The sequence below is a fragment of the Hemitrygon akajei genome, chromosome 15, assembly GCF_048418815.1.
Source record: "Hemitrygon akajei chromosome 15, sHemAka1.3, whole genome shotgun sequence".
NCBI classification, from domain to species: Eukaryota; Metazoa; Chordata; class Chondrichthyes; order Myliobatiformes; family Dasyatidae; genus Hemitrygon; species Hemitrygon akajei.
The window spans coordinates 41,879,164-41,891,670 of NC_133138.1; the positions used below are offsets into that span (position 1 = coordinate 41,879,164).

The window sequence follows — 12,507 nt, forward strand, 5'->3', positions numbered from 1 at the left end:
ACAACTACTGGATGCTGAAATAGTTCAACAACTTGGAGTTTCAGGGCCAGCTTAGAATTTCATCATTTATAATTTTTGAATATCACTACATCTTTGTAATCATTATACAGTACTATATTTGACATCTGCCCGACCATCTTCTTTCCCCTGAATTGATCATACTTATTTCTCTGCTGCTCCGGATGCTCATGCACCTTCACCTCTGTGTTTTCCAACTTGCATATGCTGCAGTTTTAAAATTTAATATTTGCTCTGAATGTCTTCCATGCCTTTTTCCCTGATATTATCAGCACATGGGAGAATGAACGAAGTCTTTGGATACTACTGGATCTTCAGCAGCTGACCCATGCTTTTGGTCAGGAGATGCCGCAGGGAATGAGAACAATAAAATATTTTTGTCAATAGAGTGACAGACAAAACTAAACTGAAGTTCTTTAAGTTAGAATACTAAAGATACTTCTACAAGGCATGTAGGCCACCAAATTAAAAATACATATGCTTACATAGAGATCCAAGTGTGCCCAGATTAAGTATTCTACAGTCATGTATAAAATTCCAGTAATCACTATGGAAATACACTCAGTGGTCAATTTACTAGGTGCAGGAGTGGAATCCAGTGTGGTTTTCTGCTGCTGTAGTCCATCCACTTCAAAGTTCAACATGTTGTGCATTCAGAGATTTTATTCTGCACACTGCTGTCGTAATGTGTGGGTATTTGAGTCACTGTCACTTTCCTGTTCCTGTCAACCTGAACCAGTCTGGCCATTTTCCTCTGACCTCCCTCATTAACAAGGCATTTTCACCCACAGAATTGTTGTTCACTGGATTCTTTTTGCACCATTCTCTGTAAACTCTAGAGATGGTTGTGCGCAAAAATCCCAGATCAGTTGTTTCTGAGATACTCAAACCACCCCATCTGGCACCAACAATCATTCCATGGTTAAAGTCACCTAGATCACTTTTTTGATGTTTGTTCTGAACAACAATTGAACCTTTTGGCCATATCTACATTTTTATTTGCTCTGAATTGCTGCCATATGATTGTCTAATTAGATAATTGCATTAACAAGCAGATGTGCAGGTGTACCTATTGAAGTGTCCACTGAGCGTAGTTACCACATGTGCTGGCTATGCAACTCAGGGGAAAAGCCTTTACAAGATCAGCATACACAGTAACCAGAGCATTATAACTTTGGTGAGCCTTATACCCAGTTTTAGGAGAGTAGTCCTTCACAGAACCTGTATAACATTCTTATTTCTTGCATTAACCAGCTCTGTGATTGAACTTTCCAATTTAACAGATACTTTGCCTAAAGTTTGGGTAGTCATTGTTGTATATATTCACCATGAACTAGACTGAATTATGCCCTAACTCATTTTATTATGAGTCTCAAAATATACAGACAGTTTCAAATAGAAATAAAACTATTATCCAGACTACATGCTAATTCCACACCTTTAGTTCTAGCTTTTGGGTTGTATTTTGTTTGCATTTTGCATTGATTAATGATAACGTGACCCTTACTTTATCAAGTAGTCACAAAACTACTATAGCTTGTTACATCTGGAGATTTTCCAACTGAGTGCACCTTGAGACTGTGCCAATCATAACACTAATTAAACTGCCACAACTATATGTATTTGGTGTTAGGTAGCCAATGGACCTACATAGTCATTCACTTGCTCTTTTTCATTACTTTAGAGTATGCAGTGGGAATGGGGATTGAAAATGCAATATCTTTAATCTATGGCAGTCTTTCCCGAACTCTGCTTAATTTAAAATAGGTACCTTATTTCATTTCTGTCAGTGCTATAGTATTATGGTAAAAACCCAAAGAAAACAAAGAAAGAAAAGTCATATAAAATGTCACACTGAACTAAACGGAGTTGAAGAACCAAAACATTAAAATGCTTGTAAATGCTATAAAATGTATGCACTCAGGACGGTGCCTCTCAGACTGAATTTATATTGTGTTCCCTGGGAGCTCCAAAAGGTTTAAGATAGCTGGTTGGGGTTCTCACACCTTAGGGATTTAGGAGATTTGGCAGTCTTCTAAACACTGAGTAAGACTGTTTTATATTGCTGTTTCCACCGATGCCCACCCAAGATCAGACTGTGTCAAAGTAGCTATCAAAATGTAAAAATGCATCCCTTTTTCTGTATTTTATACTTTTGATTAATACCTGTGGTAATTTTGTATAGGTGTTACTCAGGCATGTTTAGAAATTTTTACTCTTCAGTTTTGAAAATAAAAAGCCCCTGCAGTTTTCACTTATTATCAGGGTTAGATAACATTTTTGGTGTTCTATTGCAGGTGCCAGTTTCTAGGCTGCTTAAAAGCACCAGTTTCAAAGATTTAAGTCTGGTTAGCAAGAGTGACTGAAAGATATCAATAAGCACACTGATATCTTACTTTTGCTGAAAATAAAGAAGGAGGATTATATGTGTCCATTGCATTGGAAGAGATCCTGCAACTGGCAGTGTGAAGGAGATAAATTAATGCACAGATGTCAAATGATGTCATAACTGAAGAACTCTTGAGTATCTCCTGATAATCATTCAACTATCTCACACAGCTAAGCCCAGTAACTCCTCCCATCCTTGTCTCCCTTCCATCTTAAGTTAGGAAAACAAGTTTATGACCTGAAAATCAAAATGGGTGTTGTATTTTTGAAAGATGAAATGATGACACAACTCGCTTTCAGGAAGTCTAGGTTGAATTTGGAAAACGTATTACTTTCCCAGTTTCATCAAAAAGCTTAAACGACAGACAGGTTTCACAAAAATCTGCAGGACATAATTGGATGCAACCTGTTGTCAGTTGCATTTCAAAAGTTGCAATGCATAAACTTCTTTAACTGTAAAGGAAGAAAGGGAGCACAAAACTCACAGACACTGTCAGTTGAATTGGATAATCTTTTCTTCTGAGTTCTTTTCATATGATCTTTGTCATTTAATTAACTTGGAAACATTGAATGCAAATGAAAACTAACTAAAATATGAATCTACACAAATACCATTTTGATTTACAACACCTAACATCTTATGCTCCAAACTGAAATTTTCTTGAATATTTTGTCCTTTAAAATAACCTGCAATTTAATAAGATGAAGCAGAATTTTGGTACAGCATAAAAAAAGTTGTCAGTTATTTATGGCTAAAGTACGATAAACATACACATGAGGAAAACGTGTATCAGCAAGTATGAATATATTTTACATCTGCATTGGAGCTTCGCAATTCCAGCTTTTTTTGTAAATTTTAATTCATTCTAGCCTAACACTGGTTAAGAGTCCAGCTGATTGACTATGACAGGCAATTTAGTTAGTATGTAAATTGTAGTGAGCAATTTAATTTTGTTTATTGAAATTCTTGGTTTTCGAGTTGGAAGCTATATTCTTCCAGATACCTGATTTGGTTTGGCTTCTTTGATCTTCAAGCACTTTTACAGCTGTGACCATTATAGCAAAGTGCATGGTGAAAGTGATTACTATTGAACCCAAGAATGCAATTTGAAAACTTCAGAACACATAAGACATGAATGGCCACACATATGAAGTGAACTTCATTACTTGCAATAACTGAAAACATACAGACTGGATTCTCTCTTTTTAAAATATAATTGGTGTCGCAAACTTTCCTCTGTATTTCACTTTTCAAGCTGTTTTTTTTAAAAAAAACATCCTCCATTGTACAGAGGCAGATATGTGTAACTCAGTAATTCTGTAGTTACCATAACCAGAGAAAGAATTAACTGTTTGTGTTATTCAAATTAGAATGAAGTCGTTAATTTTTTAAAATAATTAATATTATGGATCGATCTGTGCAGCAGTAAAATAATATTGTCAGAACCAAATTTCAGGATTTATCCAGGAGTGATTATCCAGAAGTTATAGTTCAATTTATACAAGCGAGTTATCTGATTTGGTTTTTATGCTTTGATCGAGAGAGATTATATAGCAGTGCCTCAACACATATGATCTTACTTTTTATTCCATAAAGATGCCAGTTAGTCATTGACTCTCCTACGTGTATCCCAAATCTTCATTTCACATCGAAAACGTAAAAGAAGCGTGAGGAAGTTATGTTCACGTTCCAGTTAACTTTGGATATCGTGAAAGCAGAGCGGGAACTAACGTCTAATTTGCCAGATGAAATCGGGATAATTTATCTGCACGTTTGTGGGCCAGATTTAAAATATTCCAAAGGAATACTTAGTGTAGATGTCGGTAACTTGAACAAAATAAGATCGACAGATACCACTGATTACGAACAATGAGCAGTTAAAGCCCAAGCCGTGAATCGGAAAGGCGACCTGCAAACAAATCCGTTTTTGAATTCTAGTTGCAAAGAAATCGATTCACCTCACTTAATTCCCGAATAATATTTTACGTTTTCCCTTTAAAATCAAAGCCAGTCAGGGATGTTTTTAAAATTTCCCTCAAAGCCACACGATAATGAACTTACTCCCGACATATTAAGCGCCCCTGAAACCGTTTTTCTTACCTGAATCTGCGCCAGAGGCCTGAAGTTTCCAGTGAGGTCTCGCTCTCGCCCGGGATTTGGATCTCTGCTAAAACAATAAAATGATTATCATTTGGTTCAAACATAAACGTGAAATACTATTAAATATTCTGTAGCATCAATTCGTGTTTTCAATCTGGCTAATTCACAGATAGAAACAGCAAATTAATTAATTTCTTGTTCGATCGAGGTTTCGATGTAAGTGTTTATTCAGTAAATTCCTCCTGTATGACATAGCTACAATCATTTTTCTGTGAAACATTATCAATATATTTTGAACCGGGTGGAGACAGAGGTTCCTGGACGGAGAAGACTGTAATTAATCTACAAGGAAACGATGTTTAGGTGGAAGTAAATCTCTTTTAGTTTAGATAAGTGTAATGATATTTTTTAACAGAGTAACACAGAATACTGGAGGAACTCAGCAGATCAGGCAGCATCCACGGAGAGGAATAAACAGTGGACATTGGGCCGACAACCTGGAGGACTAGATTAGTTTTTAACCTTATCGGGAAAAGGGCCTGTGGGTATTTGGTCGGATTTTAAGCCTCCAACACTGAATATTGTCCACGGATCCCGATTTTTATTCATTTCGTTGCGATTTCTTAAATATATTTTTGCTCATTGGTTCCCTCTCAGCTCAGACGGTACAAACTCCTCTTTCCGAGCAACAAACAGAACAAAATCACAGCCGTTCTCTCCGAAACTTACGAATGACGGTTCAATAATCGTGCAGTCATATCGTAAGCTGTTTGCCCCGAGTTCCCATGTAAGGAGGAGCATAACGAAGCCGCAGTAATAATCCAAACGAATTTCACAATATCAGATTATTTTCTTCAGCTGATTATACAGCTGATTGCACAGATCCAAGTTTGCTTCGTCCATGTACTATGTAGAAACGGTAGAAAGAGCACCGATATATTTTATCTGTTTTGGTGACTCCACACGAGGAAGTTAAGAATGCATTCACCCAGTCATGAACTTTAAATATAAATTGATCTAACCCCACGTCCTGCAAAAAGAAACTGGCCACAAGATTTAGATAGTTGTCTGATAATCAATCTTTTTGCACCCTTTTTCATTACAGAATTGTTGTCAAGACCCAAACGATATTTGAAAGCTGACAAACGCCACCCTATCACTTTCGGTTATCATTACATAATCATGTATTCAACATTTGATATCAAAAAACTTATATAACAAGTTTGATCGTTTAAAATGTACTGACTCCTCTTTTTATGTAAAATCTATAAAAAACGAAGTTACTGGATTTGTGAGTACATTCGATAATTTGCAAATATAATTTAAAACAACACTGCAGTTTTTGAAACTGTACCTAATCGAAGTATGCTCAATTTCCCAAGTGCTTTAAAATTTTAAATTCATAATTGTTACTAATCAAATTTAAATAATTTATATATTGTGTCGATCGGTTGTGTTATCGCTTAAGCTTAAAATTATAGTTTTGTGCAGTATATTTTGTCTTGTGGCGTAAAACTGCAGTCGTTTAAGCACAAAAATATCTGATCATTACTTGTGTGCCTCGCGTTTGGTGTTTTACCAATGCTGCACATTTTGCAAGCACTTTCATCAAATTACCCCGTCGTTTATTGCTGGGTCTTAAGGATGCATACCTTCAATGTATAAAATTATTTTGTTATGTTAAAATGTAGCAACGATTTAAAAAATTATGAAAGCTGTCACTTATAATTCGTTGTAGGTTTAAATGTATACATGCTCAGAGTCTTATGTACTCTTCCAAAACAACTAGTTTTTTAAAAAAGAAGTGCTATGACCAGCCTTCTTTTAACCGGAGGCAGAAAATAAAGACCCTTGCTTCTTTTAAACGACAATGTTTAAAGTACCTGAAATACATGGGTTAATACTGTAAAATATAAATTAAAGCAAAATCATTAAACGAGCCCTACTGGGAAAACTTTAATAAGATCAGCCCATTAATTGTATATTACGTGTTTTAAGAAGGCAAATTTTGAATAACTTTAAGTCGCCCATTATCAACTTCTCTGCTTCAGAGTTGGGACTTGGCAAGATGCAATTCGCAGTGTACAACACGTCTTACACAGGTAAATTATGTTTTCCATTAAGTGCTGTGAAACTGAAATAACAATTTTCCCGTGTCAGTTCTAGAACACTCGATTTCAGAAGCTTTGGTCGTGGGGAACTGAAAATAACTGAACGCGTACTTCAGCATAAATTTGCAAAATAAATGGCATCAACGTGAGATCAAACAGAGGGGTTTTCTCGGATAGCCACATTCACCCGGGTTACATCTATATAGAAATTTATAACCAAATAAAGTTCCCTTCATCTCAATACCGAGGAGTTGTCTTGGTTTAAGAAATACGCAGGACCTGCCTCCTGTGGAGATAGAACCAGCATTCCTCTCTCCGAGCGGGGTAAAGCTCTAGAATTCCAATGGCCTAAAAATAACCCCTGTTCAGTTGGACCTGTCTCGGGTTATAACTACATTCTCCTTTTTTCGTTTTTGTATCAGAATCTCTCTTTGCTTCCGATCTGCTCTGTCATCTGTATAGGCATTCTATATTTTTATTCCAGGAAGTTAATTTATCTGTTTGCGTTTTGTATTTTACCAATGGAAGCGCATGGCGAACCATGCCAAGCTTCGCAGGTTGACTCCAAGCACGCATTGAATGTCTATAATGTGGATGTGGATCTTTGGAGAAGTTTGTCTACCTCTTAAATAATGATATCAGCCCTACAAGTCTGATTTTATCTTGGTCAGGTTTGATCCCGGAATATCCGATTTGGTCTGTAACAAATTATGTAAAACAGTAAATAACAAAGTTTAACTTTTAAAAAATGGTTAAAGCAATGCAAGAAATTATTTACTCCCCTTGTTTGCTAATCAGAGTCTTGTCCGCTTCTCTATGACGTTAAGCCTCTGGGATAGTATTTTCAACTTTGTGTCTGCGGCAGCGCAGATTAGCGAGTTTCTGTGTGATTTATACACGGTGCGAAACGAGTCGGAATCTCACAGGGCATCGCCAGTCTAGTGGCAGAGCTATAGCCTAAAATGTTATACTTTAAAAATAACCATTTTCATTGACAAAGTACCATCTGCGAAGTCTAACATCTTAAACACATAAAGAGAAGTAAAGGCTGAATAGATCTGAGCTTGATTTTCTTGCTCTCTTTACACCCCTAAAACGACATCGAGAAAGCAAATCCTCGTATGACATTATTTTGAAGTGTGGTTATTTTTGTTTCCCTTCAGTGATTACGCATTGATTCATTTTAAATCCACGAAATTGCAACACCAGTTCAAACGCACGTGTTTCATTTCCTCCTTTATGTGTTCGGGAGTAAGTTCGGGACTCACCATTCATCTGAGTCTGTTGAAGCGTTGGTATCCTTGAAGCGCACCGTTCCACATTAGTGAAAACAACATCAAAAAACATAACCGTTGTTATTGCACCGCTTTGGATTTAGTGCTGAATCGGGATTCAGTCGGAGGTTCATACGGCTGACTGCTCCAGGTCGGCAGCTGTCTCACTGTCTGACATATGACGTCAGTTCTCCCCTCCCATGGGACATGGCTCCGTTCCCAGTTAGCACAGGTTTAGCAAGAAAGCTGGATGCCATTTTTTTTGTAAGGGGCAGGATTGCACGGTTATAAACGAGAGTATCAGTACAGTCCAAGCGTTTGGTAAACACTTCTTCAGAACCGACCACCATCAGTGGGCTGGAAACAAAGCAGGTTTAATGAAAACTTCCACACTCCTCCCACATCGTTAATGAGAGCTATTGCAGTTATATCCTAACTATTTTAATCCCGTGGGAAGCGCGAATGTCTTTTATCTGTTTATGATCGCCTTGTTTAAAGCTAAATTGAAATGTTACCTTGATAACCTCTTAGAAAACTAGGGCTGCACAAACGAATAAGACACCTTCGTGAAAAGGTCAAACCTATTTTTATTGCATGCGTTCATGTGTATCCAGACGATGCACTTCAGTCACTGATGTTTCAGCCACTGCATGGTAAGGCTGGAGAACGTTTTATTTTATAACGATTCAGGAAGGAAACGTTCCCTTCTCGCAATTCAGGTATCGCGAATCCCTTTCCTAGAAATGGCGCACTCAAGTTGTGACCGACGAGATATGGGAAACTTATTTTTAAATGGATTCTATTGAGTCGTCGAGAGGTAAAAGGCAGCGAGCGAGATGACCGTTCCCTTCCATCCGAGATAGAGCATTGCCGCTGGATTAAAAATCGGGCGAAAGGGACAAATTGTAAATGCAACCTTCATCCCTCAAATCCTGGGACAATGTTCTGGTTCTGCAATGATTCACTGTCGGTGCTCTTGAAGAACATCGTGGATATTGATACATGATGAAGACCGAAGGGAGTTGTATTTATATAACAAACACAAACCACAATCACGATCTTATTGCTTAAGTCCTCATATATTTGCTGGATACGTTTGGTTAATGATAAACCCTATTTCATTAATTTATCTCATTGACCATTGAACTGATTTCGCATGTGTTCAGTTGCCACTCCTGGTCACAGGGTGTTTGAACTTGCGAAAGTGACTGCTTAACTTCAGCATCAGATATTAATTCCACTGTAAACATCGAAAAAACAAGTAGTTTGAGATACCAGCAGCAAGCTCAGTGCTCAATGCTGTATGAAGCAAAATTCCAGCAGCCCCGTCTCGTATGTTTCAAATCTCTCCGGTTATTTCCCTGGACCTTCTGTGTTCTTACAAAACTTAAACATTCCTTTTTATGACATTAACGCTTTTGTATGGATTCTTAAAAATTGCGCGAGTAGAGAGCAGAGCTGTGTACCCATCAGCACAATTACACAGAGCTTCTTCACACTCTCCAGATGGTCGCGGAGTGACTTTTCACACGCTTCCTAACCTGCACTGCCTACTGAACTTTATACGCACAAATATCCTCAAAAGGAAATTAATATATGAAAAATAGATAATACATATGATGTTTAGAACGAGATAGCCGTCAATTATAGCTCTTTCTCCTCTTTGAGCCAGAAGTAAGAACTCATTATCACAGAGAGCGCTGCATTGAGAAGAGGTGTTACTTTTCAAATAAGACGGCAAAGCAGACAAGAGTCCGCTTTAATAAGAGAATGAAAAAGGTTGAATTGTGCGTTCAAATAAGAGTGGGATAGATGTCTTGGCAAAGCCAACCTCTGAAGTAGAATACCTTGCAAAAAAGTTTACACCTAATGTTTATGGAAATTTGTTAAGACTTATACACTTGAAAGAAGACTGTGACCATCCACTTTATCTATGATTTTATTAAGTTCTCTATTTCACCTCGCAGTCTCCTTTGCTCTAAGTAAAAACAACCAGTCTCGCTTCATAACTCAAGCTCACCAGTCCTGGGAACATCCCTGTGGATCTTTTCCGTACTTCTATTCACGTCTTTTTTATTATATAGTGACCAGAACTGCAGCTATTTCACGTTTGGTCTCACCAATGTCTTGTACAGCTGTAATGTGACATCCATCTCTTGTTCTCCGTACTTAGCATCATGAAGACAAGTATGCCTTTTGTTTCTTTCATCACCTTGCCTGCCTGTCTTGCTACTTCCAGAGAACTGTTTACTTGTACTCCTGGTTCTCTCAAAGTGTGCAAGAAGCCAGTATTGGCATGTTTCTGAGAACTGTTGAACTGGAGGAGGAATTGAAGTAGTCAACACAGAGCGCGTTGTAAAACTGACAGGTTATTTTTTTTAAGCATTTTTATTTACAAATGCAGCACAGAACAGGCCTTTCCAACCCAACTACAACACCCAGCAACCCACCTATTTAACCCTAGACTAATCACTGGACAATTTACAATGGCCAATTAACCTACTAACTGGTACTTCTTTGGAATGTGGGAGGAAAGCAGAGCTCCTGGAGGAAACCCATGTGATCATGGAGAGAACGTACAAGCTTCTTCCAGGATGACATCAGAATTGAACTCTGAGCTCCGAAGCCCCGAGCTGTACTAGCGCCATGCTAACTGCAGCGGTGCAGTGGTAACGTACTATGTTTAAAGCCACTGAATAGGATTTGCTTTGAGATTTGGACAGCACAGTTTTGGAGGAGCTGGTTTTGAGAGGAATGGATTCAGTGGAAGTGAAGGGACATTGTTGCAGGAACCAAAGGCAAAGGATGTTATTTTTCCAGTACTTGGCTTGGTTAGAAGTTATATAAAGAGCACAACAAATCAGAGACCATGGAAGGTCCAGGTGTGATGAGGAGATAGATCTGTAAATGTGGAACCCATAGATTCTTTGGATGGATTTGCAATGATCACAATAAATAAAAAGGTGGTGTGGGACTGGTGGTCTGCATAAATCTTGGGTGACCCCAGTGGTAATTTCTGTAACACCAGGAAGATGAAGAATTGCAGATGGTGCTATATCTGGATTGATGTGAATGGAACTAATTTGGCAGTCTCTTCCAGATGGACAATAGGGGAGTGGGATCAGTGGAAAGTATTCAAAACATTCTAGCAGATTAAAATGGCTAAAGAGGGCTTCATTGTCACAATTCTATACATAGGATGTTTTGTTAAGGGTGGAAGCCACTTAACTGATTCAAACTGAATCAAAACTATAAGGAAATCTATATTAGGAACTTCAAACATTTGCAAAAATTATACGTGCAAGAAATTAGCTTGGAACATTCAAACTTGTTAATCCCCGTTTTCTGTCACACTCGCTATATTGGAATATTGGAACCCAAGTGCAGAAGAACAACAGACTCTGATGTTGAGACGGCGACGAGAGTTTATTCATAATAATTCCAAAAGAACATCAGCGGCTCAGGCGAGTAACACTGCTAGAAGTAATATTCTCAAAACTAGGACCCCGTGATTAGTACTAGTTGGGTATCCGCTTATATAATACATGTAAGGTGGAATCGCTAAGCCATCAAATTAAACTTAACAAACTTAAACAGAAGGAAGCAGGTGACCACATTATAAAGAGCAAGTCACTTGAGAAAAACACAAGGAACTCTAAATGATTAATAACTATTATTAAACAACAATTAACCAATTCAAGTGCTCTAAAAACCTAGCAGAGGCACAAAGAACGCATTATAGTTTTGACAAGTGATACAATCAAGTCCTTCAGATTAAGAGTGACACAATTTCGATTCAGTTAGACCAAGAGCAATATATCCCCAAACCATTTTATAAGATGCTCCCTGATTAAACACATTGTGAGTCGAATACATGATAAAAGTACCTCTGTACACTATAGCATTATAATTAAAGATAAAATTAGTCAAAAGCCTATAATGCACTGCAATGTAGCGTAGTGGGTAGTATTTGCTGTACAGAGCCAGTGACCTGGGTTCAATTCCCACTGCTGTCTGTAAGGAGTTTGTACATTCTCCATGTGACTGCATAGGATTCCTCCAGGTGCTCCGGTTTCCTCCCACATTCTAAAGGATGTCCGGGTTAGTATATGAATTGGTCACATGGGTATAATTGGGCAGCATGAGCTCACTGGGCCAGAAGGGCCTGTTACTGTGCAGTATGTCTAAATAAAGAAATAATTTAAAAACAAATAAATATAACGTGCTAAACATATTCTTGTTTGGTACATTAATTTAAGAGAAATAGAATCAAACACTTCAATACTAACAGCTTATCTTGAAAAATATATAAACTTAAGCTATGCGGCATGTAATTAAACTGATAACAATATAACAAAAGTAATCAAAATGACAAGTCAATTTATTAACATGATTCATCTATTTTCCTACAATATTCCATAAAGACTTGTATTTATCCCTTTCATACTCCAGTCCCTTTCAGGATACTTCAAGGTAGGTTATAGCCAATGACATTCTCTCTGAGTTGTATTTATTGTTGTAATTAAGGAAACCCCCATCTCTGCACAAAGAACATTGTGACCATGACCACATAAACTGTTTTTAAATAATGTTGAGTGACAGATAAATAGTATTC

General features: G+C 37.6%; 1 protein-coding gene across 3 annotated transcripts in view; it reads right to left on the minus strand.

The window, feature by feature from the left end:
- pitx1 (paired-like homeodomain 1) overlaps nucleotides 1-8,050 on the minus strand; it is a 43,349-nt gene extending 35,299 nt beyond the window's left edge. The window contains exons 1-2 of one of the 3 annotated variants that reach the window (XM_073067439.1): nucleotides 7,887-8,050; nucleotides 4,508-4,571 (exon numbers count right to left, since the gene is read on the minus strand). In XM_073067439.1, the coding sequence (XP_072923540.1) occupies nucleotides 4,508-4,571; nucleotides 7,887-7,889 (67 nt within the window). In that variant the 5' untranslated portion in view covers nucleotides 7,890-8,050. Of the gene's footprint in view, nucleotides 1-4,507; nucleotides 4,575-5,236; nucleotides 5,509-7,886 lie in introns of those variants that run through there. The other 2 variants (XM_073067438.1, XM_073067437.1) reach the window with 2 other exon arrangements.
- Nucleotides 8,051-12,507: the final 4,457 nt, after the last annotated feature.